Source organism: Culicoides brevitarsis, chromosome 1 (genome assembly GCF_036172545.1).
Source record: "Culicoides brevitarsis isolate CSIRO-B50_1 chromosome 1, AGI_CSIRO_Cbre_v1, whole genome shotgun sequence".
Classification (NCBI taxonomy): Eukaryota; Metazoa; Arthropoda; class Insecta; order Diptera; family Ceratopogonidae; genus Culicoides; species Culicoides brevitarsis.
Genome location: NC_087085.1, coordinates 21379007 through 21397958, shown reverse-complemented (window position 1 = coordinate 21397958; position 18952 = coordinate 21379007). Strand labels below are relative to the sequence as shown.

The window sequence follows — 18952 nt, the reverse complement described above, 5'->3', positions numbered from 1 at the left end:
AAAAAAAAAGGTCTTGCCTAACGGAAATTGTATTAAAATACAATACATCGCAAAAAAATAAAATAAAGTTAACGGCCGGCACAATCTAACATTAGTCGAGGTCACGCTAAAAAAAATAACGCTATTCACGCGCCATGCCTCACCACCGTCTTTTCCCGGTCAAACAGGTACCTCTTCGCTACTAATAATTAATTCAAGCCACATAACTTTTGCGGTAGACACATCGATCTACCACCTCCATAAAATATATTTCAAAAAAAAAATCATACGGAAGTATACATTTTAGAAGTTACATATCATTAGCATACAATAGTGCGAGTCCGAGTACACATGAACGCAACACACGCAGACTTTCAACTTTTGCTGTTTTATGTTTAAAGCATGCAAATGTTGTTAAAAATATAAAGCAAGTTTCTATTTATTTTTATTACAAGTAGACGCGACGACATATTTCCAGTTTTCGTTATTTTATTTTTTTTTCTTCAAAGCCCAAGTAGGACATGACTAATAGAAAAAATAAACGCAGCTTAGTCACAATAAAAAGTGGGGCTTTGTTGTTTGACGACAACGGCAAAAATACTATTATTAGTAGAATAATAGTTGTGCTGTTATCTTCAACACATACAGGCATAAAAAGTTGAAACTTAAAATTCATATAAATTTTGTTACAGCACCCCTGAAATTCTGCTCAGAGAACCATTTTGAGGTTTTTTCTGTAAAAAATAGCCATCTTGTTTTGTACCCAACAAAAAAATTAACAGGTTCTAGAGAAAGAAGACACATTTGGACTACTATAAACAGAATAAGGTGCGAAAATGGCAAATGATATTATTTTTTTGTCTAAATGGAGAAAGAGAGAAGATCCCTTTTGCAATTGCACACAAGTTGACCAAACAATTAAACACATAGCCCTTGAATGTCCCTTAACGGCATTTCCTGGATCGATTACTGATATCCATAATCAAGCAAAGGATTGGAAAACGAATTCTAATATTGTTTTATAGTTTAAATTTAAATTGATTTATATACGATAATATTAATAATAAGCTAAGAGAAGGTTTAGGAATAGGAAAATTAGGGAAAAATTAATTTATTAAAAAAAGTAGCATTAATGCCAAAATAAAATTTATTAACAATACTACGTAGCACCGGCTTGAAATTAAGCCTTTGTTATTTAAGGGAAAATTAATTTACTAAAAAAATGTCCCTTAAAAAATTAATATCCATAATCAAGCAAAGGATTGGAAAACGAATTCTAATATTGTTTTATAGTTTAAATTTAAATTGATTTATATACGATAATATTAATAATAAGCTAAGAGAAGGTTTAGGAATAGAAAAATCAGGGAAAATTAATTTACTAAAAAAAAAAATTAGGGAAAAATTAATTATTTTCCAAAATATACCCACGCACGCCACATTTTTTCCTCGTCCTCTTGAAATTACTTATTTTAAGATTTGCTTCTGAATCTCTCTTTGCTTAAGCGTTTCTACTTCTATTGAGAGAAACGGCAGCGACACATTCTAAACATCCTTCACTGTTAGCTTAACGTCCTCTCGAAACAACATGCTGACATGTCAATTTAATCTATGGTAGAGTTTGATTTTTCCTCGATCCGATATATTTATTTTCATGACCAGAATAGTTTCAGGATCCTTCTCAGGCATTTTTGACGAATACCTGTTATGAAGTTATGCGGAAATATTCAGTTATTTTTAAAATTAAATTAATTTAATAATTTTGGCTTTTTTGAAAACAAAAAATGACAAGTAGAACCAATTCTACGGGTAACGGAAGTAATCTCAATTTTTGTTATCAGTTTTAAACTTGATTCTCGAAAATCGTAAATTTTTACAGCAGAGTAGTGGCTCGCGTACAAAATAATTGGAACGTGACGTTATGTATGACCCCCAGACAAACGTAATTTATCTCTTATCGTCTCTAAACAAAACGCATGAAAGCTTACTCAAGGCAATCTAAAGCAGTCTTCCTGTCCCGATATTTTATTTCATCGCTCAAACTGCTAACTTTCAACTATTTTTAACATACGTTTGAGTAATACGTAAATAAATCAAATGAATAACTACTACCTAGTTCAGATTGAGTCAAGAACAACCACACATACGAATGTACAAATAAATAATTATCCAGAAGTTGTTACAAGCAATTTTTTCGCTCTCTCTAGTTCTCTCTCTATGTGTTTGATTGTGAATAAAATACTTGTTTTTTCACGTAGTTGCTTGAGTTCTGACAACGTGATGCAACGACATCGACATTGAACATCATTTGACAATTTAAAGAAAAAAACTAGATTTCTTCCTCCTACCTAATGCATCGACAAAGTAATCTAGAACTAGCAAGTACTTTAACAAAGATCGGTTATTCGGAATGTGCCATGAGGCAAAAATGTTTAAGCATTAAGTGCTGATATATTATTTATTCAGATATGAAACTTTCGTGTCAACAAGCCATAAAGCGTTTTTGCAAGATGATATCTTATGATGAAAAATATAGGCTCAGCAAAAAATGCACATGCATCGGCCGGGAATCGGACCCGGGTCACCCGCGTGGCAGGCGAGTATTCTACCACTGAACCACCGATGCTCTTGTGGAATCACTAATTTTTGACAAAAATAAAAAAAATATTTTATGCAAATTTATCAAAATTTTATAAAATAAAAAATGCATCTTAATCAGTTGCAAATTAATGCAGAGCAATTTGGGTTAAAAATAAAGTTTTTATTTTTTTTTTTAATTTTTAGAAGTAATATTTTAAAATATCTATTGAATAACAAAATGTTCTATTTTTATAAAATTTTAAACAAATTTGAAAAAAATAATTAAAAAAAAGAATCACTTGCATCGGCCGGGAATCGGACCCGGGTCACCCGCGTGGCAGGCGAGTATTCTACCACTGAACCACCGATGCTTCATATATTTGGCATGAAAAAATCACAAGTCGATCACCGTCAATCTTTATATCAGTTTTTTCCGCTTATCTCATCTTTTTTTTCAAAAAAAAAAAGCAGAAAACAAAAACAAAGAGTTGCAAAAAAACTGACAACTTTCTAAAAATAACTCCTATAACTATATAAACTACTGCCGGCTATACTACTAAACATTTTGTATGTGTACCAATCGTCGCCTATTTGTCGATGTTACTCCGAAGTAAAACGTCTAATCTTAATCACTTCACTATATATCGAAGAGTAATTACACGAAAAAGGTAAACAAAGTGAGACTTTGAACTGAATTTGCTGGAAATAACGTTCGTACATATTGTCACGTAGAGCTTACCTGCTGGCAAAGAGACGCTCTTCGTAACTTGCGATTACACCATAAGATGCTTGAATGGAGCTAATTTTCTAGACAAATTACTCTTTATCGTCGCTATTACAGAGATATGGGAGTTAATTGCGCGCTCCAACTCGTTAATGTTTTGAAAACTACGCAATTGTTTATTTTATCGCATTATTTATTGATTTGCGAGATGCGAATAAAGTATTCCGCAACACGGATCCACACTAATGGTTCCATTGTGCTGCAAAGGAATTTTATCCGATCGGATTTTTTTTTTTTTGATGATAATCTTCCAAATGGAAAATTTTTCCCAGGCAGTCAAGAACAACGTCACTTTCAATGCCTGCATCATTTCATTTCGTTATGATGATGAAAGAAAAACCTCAAACAGATCAATATTGATTAGAATAACAAACGCAAACCGACATTTCTGACATAAGACCGGCAGTTAATTGATTTGCGGTTGTCAGCTACTCAAAAGAGCTGTACTGTGCATATCATTATTTTTTGCTTTGTTACTCTGTATTTTGTTACTCTTGCTAGACATTAAAGTTGCAAGAGGGCAATAAACGTTCGGTTTGTTGTGAGTGTCAACAAAAGTTGACAACAACCGCGGAAATGCAATTAATCGTAATTGAAAAGTTGTGAAAATAGTAAAAATTTACATTAACTAATTAACTTTTATGATTTTTTTTCATTTTAAGCGAAAATCTGAAACATAAAAAATTACCAATTCTGAAAATTGAAATGAACACGAAAAGGCTTACAACATGCAATCATTTTTTGAGCTTTTTATCCTGATAAAAAAAAGCTTAAAGGACTAAACGTGTAACTTTTTTATGAACGTAAGGATCTTAAGTCATTCCTTAGGTCGTAATTTTCATGAATCATCAGATATTTTTACTGAAATTCGTACAAAAATTATAAAAGAGCTCAGAAAGCTCGAGAATTTGTTTAGTAGCGTACGAATTTCAGTAAAAATATCTGATGATTCATGAAAATTACTTGACTTAAGATCTTACGTTCATAAGGCTTTAAGTTACACGTTTGTCCTTACTGATAATGCTCGTGCATAAATGCAATGATAGCTCTTCGGCGCAAAATAGAACACGATATTACTTGTTCTTTTATGTCATTTTGAAGCATGTGGAGGAGTGCAGACAGACAACATGGTGCTAACCCTTTTAAATGCCGTCTCGATGTTGTTGCATGAGTAAAAGTCGAATACATTTCATTTTTTTCCTATTTTGTACATATTTTAATATTTTATCAATACTTTTGCAAACACAGTGACGCCTTTTCAATATGTTTTATTCATAATAGTGAATAAATGTAGCTTGCAAAATGTCGTTAAACTTTCGTCAGTACATTTTTTTGTAGAAAAGTTTTTTTTTCTTGCAATTTAATAATTATGAACTTTTTTTTTCTTTTCAGGTAATTTTCCAACATTCAATTTTTCCACAAAAAGTGCAAAAACGTTCGGTTCTGTTGTGAAAAAAAAACAATATGATGTTCGCTCGAGGATATAGTGCCACAAATGAAACATTAGTTCAACCGTTTCCTATTTAAATTATTCATAAATCGTGAGTTAACAAGTCATGCTTTGTCACAGCCTTATGCTAGAACTTCATGTTTGCATTCTAAACACAACCTTTAGTGTTATCACTGGAAATATCGCATGAACATGATACTTATTTCTGTTTCAATTCACATAAATCAAGTCTTTTTTCTCTGCGTTACTTAATTAAAAGCTGCAATAGTACAATTTAAACTATTGTCATCACCCTGCACTAACATATTTATTGGCTCAAGGTGATCCAGTCCATGCAATTAACGATTGCTATTGCGAGCCCTTTACTTGTTGCACTGCAATGCACGGTAATTAAATGTCCTCCGCATGAAACCAAAAAAGTATCTAAGTCAGTCTTAGTCTTGTCCCGGACTCTGAAATCGATGTATCGTATTTTTGTGTTTTTTTACTACAAAAAAAAAATCTATTTTTAAGCTAAACCATAAAAAAATATTTTATCATTAAGTAATTTCGAACAGTAGTTATAATATAATAATATTTAATATGTAACAGAAAACCGAAACTGTATTTTTCCATGGTAATTTAAGCTAACACGAAGAAGAGTGGCACAGTTGTTAAAAATATACAATAATAATAAAAGTGTATAATAACAGTATATTTGCCTGGATCCTACATTTTGTTCTCTTCGATTGTGCTGTTTTTTACGATTTGGAAGTTTTTGTGTAAAATAAGACAACGGTGAATAATTTATTTTTTTGTGTAAAAGAATATTCAATAACGGAAAGAAGAAAAGACAAATTTAATTGGAATTGGATTATATTCGAAAAAAAATGTAAGAATTGCAATGATTCACTTTTTAAAATAGTGATTCACTTTTATCGTAAAAAAAGAAAGGATGTTAAGAATTTTTGACATGCTTGATGTGAGGTCTGTAATTTTTATGAATATTTTTTAATTAAAAAGTTATATTTATTATAATTATCATGATAACTTAATGTCAATAACACTATTTATTTAAATTATTATTTTTATCAGATATTATTTTTAAAAATTTTCAGACTTTTTTTCTTATCAAAAATCTGTAATTAAACATTTTTGTTAAAAAAAAAATAGTATGCATTTTTTTAAATTGGCAAAATTGATCAAATCTACTTAGGTATATTTACTTTAATTTATAAGTCAACAAATAAATATTTTTTCTCGAAGCAACAAATTTTTAAAACTTGATTGATATTCATTTTTATTTTTTTTTTACCGAAACGCAATATTTGCACATTTAAATGGTGAAAAAAATCATGTAAAAAATAAATATTCAAACAATTTTATTGTAATTTTCTAATTTGGTTCAAAAAATGATTAATATCTTATGATGATTCTAAGGAATTGGGACCAAGAAGGTCCAGTTGACATTGGCATAATTTTAAGAAAAGGAAACTCATTCTGTACTTAGATCGCAAGAAGACAAGTCGAACAAATAAAATTTAGAAATTCATAAAAATTAGTTCTCGCGTTTCTGTTGTGAACCTTTGGATTTATTACAAACTTACAAATTAATCAAGTTAAAGTTTTAAATTTAACGGATTTTTAGAAAGTTTAAGAAAAAAAAAATTTCAAGCAAAAATTGTAGAACAATTTTATAGATCATAAAGTAATGATCATTCCCATGACAAAAAAAATCTCATTCTAAAATTAACATTTTTTACCATCAACACGAAACACGTGTGTCTCATATTTTTTTTTTGCGCCATCCGAAATACTGCAACAGATAAAATAACGAATATTTATCTTCCTACTTAGTGCAATGATAATTACCATATGTAAATGTAATTTGTTAATGAAATGTCACCGAACTCTTTACAGTTCTCAACTTCAGAGTGTTGTTGTTATTTATGCTGGTGTTGCTTTACAAAACACTCTCGCCCATATGGAAATGTATATCACTCACGTAAATTTCATTTATTTATAAATAAAATCTCCATGATATGGGCAAAGAGAACACAAGATGGTGCAATGAATGAATTTTAAAACGATGATGATGAAAATAATGAGCGAAAAAAAAAACAAACCACCGCAAAGAATATTCAAATGTGTCTGTTTAAAAACACTTGAAATATGCCGGTGTTTTATTTCAAATGCGCTGTAAAAATCATACTGAAGAAATGTCATCATGATTGATGTAATCTGAGCTGTGTGAAGAATCAAAGCGAAGCATGTTCTTAACGTAATGAATTTCTGCTTGAGTAATTTTGTGATTTTTTTTTTCAAAATTTTAAATGTTTTTTTTTCAGTTCTTGCTACGAAACCGGTAACTGTAATAATTAGAGTGTAACTTGTAACAAGTTTTTATTACACAAAAATTAAGTTGAGAGATTTTGATTGATCGTTCTAGCTAGATAGACAGATTTTAACAATTTTTTTGCTGTAAAAGTCAAAGAGAGTCATCAACCTTATGAAAGTCAGTCTATTTAACGTTTGAAAGGTGAATGTCTTATCGACGATAATAATTAACTTTGTGATGTTCTTTCTGTCCATGAGATGTTTTTTTTTCTCGCAAAATATCTTAATTAATTCATTGCATTGTTTCGTTCTTTTTGTCTGTATCAGAAACTTTAGTGCAATAAATTATTCAATACGTAAATAAAAGGTGTGCTAAACTGTAAATGAACAAACAAAAAATACGCATGAACGTCCTTGAATGACAAGATTCAAGTTTAACACAAAAAACGCGCAAAAATATCGCATATGTATATTTTTGTGTGAATGCTCTTGATCTTGACTGTATGAACGTTGAAATTTTAAAAAAATAAGAAATGTTATAAAAAAAGTTAAAAATAAACGTGAAAAGAAACATTTTGCTGCGGTCAGAAAAAAACACACAAAAAAATAACAACGGCTTGCATTGTGTAAGAAACTTGAATGGTGTCGACCTCATATACTCAATATTGGTACAAATAATGGGAACTTTCTTTCTCTTTGTAGACCATAATCCAACTATTACCTTTTTTGTTAGTAGACAACCTTGCCTTTTGATTCTCGTGAAGTGTATTAACACCAACAAACAATATACACAGAACTTTACATAGAAATGTATTTCCTCATTTTAATATAACAAATTTATTTATTTATTTATATACAACGCGTTATTGTCTGTTGCCTGTCATTTGTATAATTTAATAACACTAAACCGCAAGCTTTGAAATATCAAATAAAACAATCGACATTTAAAATCTCCTGGGAAGTAAAATATTATTATTACTATATTTACTGTTGCATTGACACTCGCGCGAAATGATTCATTCACAATTAAATTTACAACCTTTTTATGTGGAATCGCCTATTCACATGTTCCGTATAGTCTGAAAAAAAATTATTTAAAGCACAAACAAATATAAAGTCATAATTTTAATGATTATGTTTTTTTACACTTGTAGATTTGCATTTTTATATAAATTTTCTGCTCAAACTGGCACTACTGGGGGCTATTGAAGCTCGTGTAAATTCTGGTTTTTAATCTTTCCATTAATCACATGATTCTCAATTATTATCCCTGTTCTTTTTGCCGCTTTTTTATTGCGAAGACCTTGATATTTAGCTCACAATCCGAATAAAATTGATTTGGAACATTTTTTTGGCAAATTTACTTGAAAACAGCTGATCACGTCGCATTACTGAGCAGAAAAAAATGTAATTTATAAAAAAATTATATGAACTTGGTATTCGTGATTTAAAATATTTTAGCGCATTTTAATTTATTTTTTAAATCGCGACTACTCGAAATTAATTTTATTTTTTAAAATTAATTTTAATTTTCAAATTAATTTAATTATTAATTATTTAATTTATTTCTTTTATTAATTTTAAAAATTAAATAAAAAACAAATAAAAATAATAAAATAATTAAAAATAATTTAAAAAAAAATTTAAAAATTCATTTGGGCTTTTTTCATAATTTTGAAAAAAATATTTTTAAGATTTTTTAAACAAACAGTTCGAAATAAGTTTTATTAAATTTAATTTTAATTAAATAATTTAATTTTAATTTTTATTAATTTTGTCCTTTAATCGTTTCAGTAGCTTGTACACAATTGTCTGCCTGCAATTTTAAGAAATCTGTACTTTTAGAATTGAGAAATAGCCATTAAAATGAAGACAAAAAGATGCCAATGATTTTTTCACCCCAAATAATGGATAAGACTGATGCGACTTGAAATAATTATTTCTGTCCACTTTTATTAATTATTTTTTCGTACTGATATTCTCGGACAGACATGTAAATCATATTTTTTCAAAATATTTTTTAAAAAATGTGTTAAAAATCCGGAACATGAGCAAACATGACACATTTCAAACAAAATTTTCATCCAAATGGATTTGCCGAGCTCATTATTCATATAATATTAATTTTTGTTGTCTAAGTACTTTTGCGTGAAAATGTCATATTCTAGTCAAAAAAAAAAGAGACATCCCACTGACAGTTGCTAGATATGTAAATATTGAGGAAGATATGGTAGTTACTTGCCTTGAATTGAAGTTTAATAAACTTTATTTGGAATTTTAAATCGAAAATTATTATTTTGTGTCAATCAACATGCCGCCATTTGTCTACAAAGCCACTTAATGAGCATCGGTAAATGCGAATTACCGGTCTTTGCGGTACAAGATACACAAACAAACAATTAATAAGTGTAAGTAACATGTCGTCGTAACAGAGTAGTTAAAAATATCTTGTTTTTCTGGTTGGCATCAGACATTATGGATTATTACTGGCACGACGACGACACGGAGGAGCAAAATACTCACAATTTTAAAATGTTTGTGTTTTTTTTTGTACTTATTTGACAGATGTTTTATTAATAGGACCAGTAATAGTCGTGCATTTTGGTCCCATACCAACAAAGAATTATTATATTCGAATCACACGCAGCAGTCATAATATAAATAATCAATAAACTCGCAATAAACACAACAAGTATCTAATCTAAATGCCATTAAAAATGTATTGTGGCACATTCACAAAGGGGGTATACGTGCTCTTTTAATTAAAGTGAACTTGTTACACATAACACATTTCTCTCTAATATTAAATGATCTTTTAAATTAACGTCCGATTTAAACATCTCTGGCATTATTCGTATAAACGAACGAATAATAGAATGTTTAAACTAGATCACCTCTAGGTACTTGCTATAAATGACACAATGATAATAATTTTATGTGACTTTTGTTTTTCTCTATTTTTAGTTTTCACTTGCATTTTTTTTGTGGGACGCTGCAAAGCAACTCATGTGAATCGAAACACATAAAAAAAATAATTTCCAGAAAAAAACTTCAATTACTCAGTTAACCTAAATTTTTTGCTCTGCAAGTATTTTCAAATATTATAATCTACTTTCATCTCGCTCGAAATGTTTATGTCCAAAAAGAAATTTATGACCGAAAGACTCAACTGGAAACACATTTACATCTCTCTCTCGCACACCGCAACTCTAAGTGCTGTACTAAACCACATGAGGTGAGAAAAATATTCTTACTGAATGATTTATGGATTACACACAAAGTATGTGGTTCATTTTATATGCACGGCACCACTCCAAAATGTTATTATTATTATTTTAAAACTGGCTCACTGCACTTTTCCCTTTTACTGGCTAAAATAAGAAAATAATAACAAACACTTGAAAATGCAAACAGAGTATTCCTAGTTGAATGTGGGCCAATATATTTATTAATAATCGGCTTATTGTTGCTCTTCGATTTTTTCAAAGCCATTCTAAATAAATTGAAATGTGCTGTCCCACAATTTTTTTTTGCGACAATTTTAATTTGACCATTTCCATTTAACTTTTTTTTTATTACAAAAAATAATATTTTCATTTAAAATGACCCAAATTTATATTTGCAGATGATCATTAATTTTATTGAATGAATCATAAAGTTGTTGAATAATTTTTTGGTTTGTAAAAATTTAAAGTGAAATACTTTTTTTTTTAAATAATTTTTATGAAAATAAAAATTTTTACTTAAATTTTTTTTTTATAAAATTTGTGTCTTAAGAACAGGTTCGAAAAAATTCTTGTCAAATACAAAATCTTCATTTGGTTTCAAAAAAAAAAAAATAAAATAAAAATTTATGTTTATAAAAATTAAATTATTAATTTTTTTTGATAGTTAAAAAATTTTAATTTAATTCCTTAAACTTTTTTGTCAAAAAATTTTCGAAAAGAAAAAAATAATTGATTTTTTACTAAATAAATTTAACTTTTACTCCTAATATTTAATAAAATATTTTTTGAAATTTATCTCAAAAGTTTTTTGACCTGTTTTAAAATGATGACATTTTTTTCATTTAATTTAATTTAAATTAAAATTACTTTTATAAAAAATTTTAAATTTTTTGATCTTCAATTAAAATATTAATTTAAATATTTCTAAAATAAAAAAAAAATCAGAAAAAGTGTAAATTTTTCAGAATTTCTTCTAAAAAATCTCATCATTATCAAAAATCTTTGAAAGTGACAGTTTGGCGTGACGATATTTGTCTGTAATTTTAGTGTTAGGTAACCTAAATATCGAAAAATTATGCCAAAAGTTGTGCTGTAATAATGACACTAAATATAATATCAGTAATATAGGTACATGTTAAAGTCAGTCAGAGTAACTAAGGCATGAAAATTTTTAAAATCATTTGCTGTTTGCGCTCTCTCTCACACACACTAACTGCTGAGCACACACGTATGTGTGGTGTATTAGTTATTTTCTTTTTAATCCATAATTTATAATTTTTATGAGCTTCCATTACAATAAGACTGCTTAAATAATGATAGCTTGTAATCCGTTGCGCCGCGGCAGCGTGTCATAATAACGTAGTTGAAAATCATGAATTTTTATGTGAAAACCACACGTTCATTTATGGTTTGATGATTCGCGTAGAGGTAAAGAGACATGCATGCCAAGTGTGATTTAACTTTTTGGAAAAAATATCTTCCAATTAATTGAGAAAATTGCTTTTAAATGAACGAATAGGTATTTTACGCGAAGATGTCGAAAACAGTGGAATATCACGTCTTTTTGAATTTTATTCTCATTTTGTGCGTAAACGATACGCTTGTGAAATTAATTACGTAAATTTACTAAAATGTTGTATAATTAATTATTTAATGGATTTTAGAATCACGGAAAATGTTTTTTTTTCTTTCTTCAAAATCAAAGTAAACTGCGGTTTTAATAGATTTTCCTGAATTTTGTCTTTGTTGTGATATTTTGTGATGTAAATTAATAATTTTGCGTCAGAGCTCGACTTAATGGATGAATTAATTAAAAGATTAGGAAATTTGGCGCCTCTCGATAGAACAAAGAAAAAGCAGAGAAATTCCACTAATGATTATTTTATTGCCTGTAAAAATAATGGATAATAAATTTTTCGATAAATTGTCGATTATTTGACGATAATTCCAGAAAAAAATCTTAACAATGAAAATTTATGTTTCAAAACATCCCTTTGATTATTTTTTTCAACTTTATTTCTTGCAAGAATTGTAAACAAACAAACGAAAAAAAAATGCAATCAATTTATACTTGACTAACTCTCGTGATTTTGCTGCAACAAATTCACATACATACATGGCAACGATACGCACATGGGTTCATTGTATTTATCAAGGTCGGATAATGAGACGCAATTTTATTATTATTCTTGATTTTGCTGCAAACCTTCATCATCCACAAATATAGTAAGTGCAGCAAATTGTTGTCGATGCGCATTTATCGAAGAGACGAGACACAAGTTTTGATATTCACACCATCACAGAGTCGTCGTCACAGACAAAAGTGGGGGTGCAACGTGAAATGTCTGTAGAACGCGTGCAAAAAGAAGAAAATACGTGAGACATTGATCTTGTTGTTCTTTGTTATTGTTGTGCAAAATTGGCCAGTAATGTTCATTCATGGTAATTATACATGGTAACCACTTTTTTTTTTGCTTTATTGTTCTCTTCAGGTTATAAATGTGTAACAACGAGAATATTTTTTTTATCGAGAAAAAATGCTAATCTCGAACCTCATCGCTTCTTGTTACAAGTTGCTTGTGGCAGGAAAGGCACAAAGGAAAATGAACAAGTAATTTATAATGAACATAAAATAAGCGCCATTCAAGTGTCATTTAATGTCAGGAGGAAACATTGAAAGAAATTAAATATTTTTGCATTTCATCTTTTTTGTTGCAATGTAGATTGCAGTTGATAAATAAATATTTTTAAGAAAGATGATGGTGAATGTTTTTTCTTGTTACATGTCGACCATTGTTGTTATAAGATAAATCGTTAAATGCAGTTTAATAACCTTAATAAAAAAAAATGACCCAAATTTTTGTGCAAATATTTTGATTTCATGACGCATTTTTATTTAAATTCTGCTATCAAACTTCAAATAAGAGATCAAAAAAAAAAAATTTTTTCACGAGAACTAGATTTACTATTTTTTAAGTAAAATTATCAAAAATGATTTAAAAAATTTTAGAATTTTACATTTTTGTTATTTTTGAAAATTTTTAAATTTATTCATATTGATTAAGATTGCTCTTAATTAAATTGTTCAAAAAAAAATTTTTTTTTCCAAAAATTACTTGGAATAATATTTTTGTTAATTTTTAAATAAATTTAAAACATAAGCCATTTTTTTTTAATTTTTCAAAAAATAAATAAATTTTAATAAAATAAATTATTTAATTTTTTATTGATCTGTAAAAAATTGGAAAAAAAATTGAATATTTATTGTATCAACGCACGTGTTTTAATATGAGTCACTGGACAAGATTAACGGTTAGCGACAAAAATCATACATATTTGCTATCTGAATGCCTTTGCAAATGCTTAGTTTGACGAAGCTTAAATTGTCACAAGCATCATCTCAGAGATTTAAATTGTCACGAATTTATTCGGCAAATTTTTGTCAAGAAATTGACAACAGACGGTAAAGACACGACGACCGTGCCATGAATCATGTGGATGCTAATTTATTAGACTATAACGAACAATAAATCAACTGCCATATATTCTCACAAGAGAATAAAACGATTTTGCATTTATTATTGTTATGATTTGCTTGTCGTTCTCTAAACAATAACTTACACAGATGCAAAATCATTTTTGTCAGTCTATAAAAAAAATAAATGTTGAAGCCACCATCCATATCATAAATTAAAATTATAATTAATATAAATATTTTTCATTGTTATCTCGCTTTGGCATCAAACAGCATATTTGCAACACAAAAGGCGAAACAACAACAAACAAAAAAACTAAAAACGATGAGACGTTGTGCATCACTTACTTGCGAGTAGAATAGTTCGTGCTAGTAAAATGAATATTTGTATAAATACCTAATTGCTTTTAAACGACACGATGTATCATCAGCTGAGATGAGTCAGTTCTAAATAAAAAGTGAGAGTGAATCTTGTTTGTATTTGCGCTTATGCAACCGAGTCTTCGTCATTCTCGACAGGGTCGAGGTCAACTGTCAATAGATTTTCATTTTTTGTGAATTTATTACCGCATTTCGATGAAAAATGTGGTTTTACTCTGTCACTGTGCCAAATCATGTGGTTTATAAATTATTCAGATCCAAAGTTTGGAAATTATCAGGTCACGTGGTTTGAAAACTTTCACAGGACAGGTAGTTCGAAAATTTTCACAGGGCAGGTAGTTTGAAATATTTTAGACCACGTGGTTTGAATTTTTTATGTCACGTGGTTTGAAAATTCACAGAATCTTTTAGATCACGTGGTTTCTTAGGTGATTTGAATATTTTTCAGGTCACGTGGTTTGAAATTTTTTAAATTACTTGCTTAAAACGATCTTTGGTGAACGAAATGCGCGACCATCGTTGTTTCTTCTACGAACGATAACTTTATATTTTATTTCAATTAAATTTAATTCAAATATTTTTGTTTGTCTTTTCAGATTTCACGCAACCTAACAGCTGTTGGAAAGTCTACGCATCATCAACATACGAGACTGCCATCACCACCCAAAAAAAAAATTGTTATCTTGACAAGCTTCGTCAGTTACAGCAGCTAGCTACTTCACAAACAACAAGCCAACAAGAAATAACTGGAACATTCACAAAACCTTTGAATAGACTGAAATTCGCCAAATCTTATCAGTAGTATCAAAGGAGGCCTAAAACTCGTTATCTGATAAGACAATTGTTTTCTTTTATTTCGCCAGTCGTTTAGTGTTTCCGTTATTTGTCATTGCCGAACGCACGAGGAGTACGAAGAAGTACACGAGTTTTGGAAAAATATCACATCGGAGATAAGATAAGATTAGTGCTGCGCTCATACGTTGTTACATTATACTCAATAGTGTGCTGAATCAGTTGACATTCGTCATTTTTGAAAACAATTTCTCAAAGTGCAGAGCGAATTTAATACTTTTATTGCGCAGTAATTGCGGTGCAAAACAAAAATATTTACAAAAGCCAAAATTAAAAATATCAGAGAGTGCGTAAATGTGCGATTTTAATTCACTACAAAATATTTTTATTAGAAATTTAATCATCGTTAAAAAATAGTGCCATTCATTTTTTGAGAAAAAAATAAAATTAAAAGTGCTAGAATAATAAAAAAAAAAATCGTCAAAATGAATTTCATCACAACAAAATTCGTGTCGCTGCTACTCGGTGTGTCACTCGTTGCAGCCAATTCCGCACCCAGCTCCGACATAAATCAACACACAGATTTCTACCAAAATCAAATTTCCTCGGCATATCCGGTTCCGGTGTCAGGATCAGGTGCAGTCGATCAACAGGGACCAACGGATCGCAGTTATGCGCCGATGGATGTGTGGGTTTTTGCCACAATCAACATCTCCTACTACAGCGACGAGTCCGACGAGTTTGTAAATCGCTCGGAAAAAGCCAAATATGGCGAGGGAAAAATCCTGAATGTCGAGGGAAAACTCGTGCATATCACGTCGCCGCGCGATTTGACCGATCACACGGGATGCGACGAAGATATGCTCGGAACAAAGGGAAAACCGATTCCAAATGAGCCCTGGATTGCCCTCATTAAACGTGGAAAGTGCAATTTCGAGGAAAAAGTTAATCATGCATACAAACATAATGCATCCGGTGTGATTGTCTACAACGACAGAGACTCCATCAACTTGGATAAAATGAAAATTCTCGGAAAAGACCGTAAGTACCTTTATTTTTATTTTTTTTTTAATATTCAATTACTGTAAACCACCCAATATGAGTCGTTGTCATTCACAAACAAGATTGATAGATATCTTATCAAAGTTTCTGATAACAACGCGTCAAGCAGGTTACTTTTAAAAATAGAAAAAAAAACGAACAAATGATCAAGGACGTTTTTTATTTTATTTTATTAACACAGAAAAAAGCTCATGTTTAACTGACACAGAAAAAAAGTACATCTCGTTTGACCGAGTTTCAACTGTTTGTAAAACGTGTACATTATTTATTACGGATGACACTATATGCAAACACGTCGAATTATGACAAAGACAGTATATGTCTTCATCCGTGCTTAATAAATTATTAAAAATATTTTATGTAAATTGAGTATTTCTGTGTCAATGCATCAGGACTGCGCATTTGCAAAAAGTTTTAGCAGTGTTTGTGGTTCAATTTATTGCATTTGTATTGACTGCACTATTATTATAGCAGAATTGTTGATACAAATTCAATACTGGTGTGAAATCTATTTGTTTGTTGATTAAAACTAAAATTTAATCTAAAGTTGAAACTTATTTTGATATAAATGGGCTTGAAAGTGCAAAAGAGATAATTGATGATAATTGTAAAACCTTAATTAGAAAACATAAAACCGTCTTCGAGCTTGGATTCGAGGGCAAAAGCAATATTTTTGAATATTTTCTCCGTCAATATTTGGGTTCCTTTTCATTATCAAAAAATTGTGAAGAAAAGCTCTTACATGTTTATTTTAAACGACAAATGATCTAAAAGTTAGGACGTCTATCACTTCTAAAGGAAACATTAGGCATAGGGATTCCCTATTAGGGAACGGAAACATTAAAAAAGGAAATGGTGATTATTTGAATTTTACAATGTCCAAATCTCGTTCTCTCTCAAAACTTTTGATTATCAGACGCAATAAGCTTATTACCATTCGGTCCCAAAAGACAGCGGTAGAGTTGGACATACAGTCATCGATATCGATATCATCTCGTCTTCTATTTTTTCTTTCCATATGGTGAAACGTGAGTGCAGTGATAAAAATTTTGAAATGAAAATTGGTTCGGGATTTGCCAGAGAAAGCGTCTAGTAGGCAAAAGTTGTTTAGTTGTAGTTGGCAAGGAAAGTGACAGAGACAAAGAAAAGGGTCCAACTCCCATTCCGATTCCTAAAATTTCACGATTAACGTACGCATTTCTATCTCAACTTGCCAAACCAGACTGCGATTTTCCTTACCTATGCATATGCTTGATAGAGCTTTCCCTGGGTAGGTATCGTTTCATCATTGATCTCCATAGAAAGTTTCATATCTTTCTCTTTTGAGAAGGTCTTTCATAACAATTCTTCCTGTGATGAGCTGAATGGGAACTGCTTAAGTAAAACTAGGCTTTTCGGGGTTTAACATCAAAAATACTTTATACAAGTCAATGTACGTTTTACTTTGTTACTCGCGACTGCTGTCACTTTCTGTCAATGTAGATGTCGCTGATGACGACATGCCACACTTGCAAATGAACTTTGTTTTGTAAACTAACAAATAAAAATAACAATTAATTATCACAGGACTAAAAAACATAAAATACTTACTTGATGTTGTTAGTTGCTCTATAGTATTCATTCAGAATTTGAGATCTCTCGAACCTCCCACTGGATTTTAGCACTGATTAAGTTCTTATAGAAATTGACAAACATTTTTTTCTCAAAATATATTTTGATAAAAAATTTTCAATAGAAATCTCGAAACAAAATTCATTTTTGAAACACCCTAATAAGCTAAAATAGTTATTTTTTCAAAACATAATTGAACCAAGAATTTTTACATAACGAATTTTTTTACAAAATAATGGATTCACGCTTTTTCGTCTTTAAAAAAAAAATATTCAAAGCTTTCTCATTTTGGTATTTTCTGTAATAATGAAGTAATAAACATTACGAGAGTCAATGGCTAATTTATTTCTAAATTGTCGGTTCCGAATGTTTATTTTATGTTATGTTTGTTTTCATTATCGTTGTAAACGACTCCAAACTATTAAAGTTTTTTATGAAGTATATTGTGTTCAAACAATAATTTGTACAAACAAAAAACATCGTAAAGGTTCATGTTAAAGGAAAAGTTTGCTACAACGGACCTTATATGTAACCGCGAAGTTTAAGTTTCCGCATTAAACGAATTTATTTAATAAAATGTCTTTTGATTAATGCTTTGACCAATGTCAGTCATGTCGTGCTCGTTATTCGGTGAAATATAAAATAAAATGAACAATAGACAATTCCTTATTATTTTCTTGTACGTTTTTCTTTGTATAAGTACGAGTCTCATAAAAAGTCATGTTTTTAGCATTGAATGAAATAAATTAAAGAAATTTCACTTTTCACTTTGACGAAAATTATGGCGGAAATACAATCAAAACTTCATTTCTCATTTGATTTCAACTGTGTAGAACGAAAGTGGTGTTGCGTTGCCAAGGTCAGGTCAAGAACATGTCATAAACACTCGCCATTAAATAAGTTTTTAGTTTGCATGTTCACTTTCATTCGCAAAAAAAGCACTATATTTATTCTGTCATCGTTTTACATTACTCGGTATTTTATATGCTAATGAATGATCCTCTTTAGAAAGCAAAATACTAAAACAAATTTTCCGACTTTCAAATAAGAGTCTTGAATTTCTTGTCAGAGAAAGACTTCAATTAATGTAATGGATCAGTTTTACTTTTTAAACCATGCACAAATCAAAACTCGTAATTTCTTTGGAAAATTGCATGCGAATCGCTTCAATTCACTTCGCATTGATATTCACATGAAAACTCATTTTAAACATATATATCGTCGTATCTTTTATTCATAAAAGGCAGTTTATGTTATTTCACATAATATTCAAGTAAATGTGCTCACAATACTGA

At 29.7% G+C, this 18952-nt stretch overlaps 1 protein-coding gene and 2 non-coding genes across 5 annotated transcripts in view; 1 reads left to right on the top strand and 2 right to left on the bottom strand.

Moving 5' to 3' along the window:
• The window catches only part of LOC134827509 (E3 ubiquitin-protein ligase goliath), a 39448-nt gene that overhangs the window by 8741 nt on the left and 11755 nt on the right, over window positions 1-18952 (top strand). For 2 of the 3 annotated variants that reach the window (XM_063840186.1, XM_063840185.1), the window contains exon 2: window positions 14789-16025. In XM_063840186.1, coding sequence (XP_063696256.1) covers window positions 15470-16025 — 556 coding nt within the window. In that variant the 5' untranslated portion in view covers window positions 14789-15469. Of the gene's footprint in view, window positions 1-4800; window positions 4885-14788; window positions 16026-18952 lie in introns of those variants that run through there. The other variant, XM_063840187.1, reaches the window with a different exon arrangement.
• On the bottom strand, window positions 2535-2605 carry Trnag-gcc (transfer RNA glycine (anticodon GCC)). Its single transcript has one exon. It is a non-coding gene; the product is annotated as a tRNA-Gly (tRNA).
• Window positions 2860-2930, bottom strand: Trnag-gcc (transfer RNA glycine (anticodon GCC)). Its single transcript has one exon. It is a non-coding gene; the product is annotated as a tRNA-Gly (tRNA).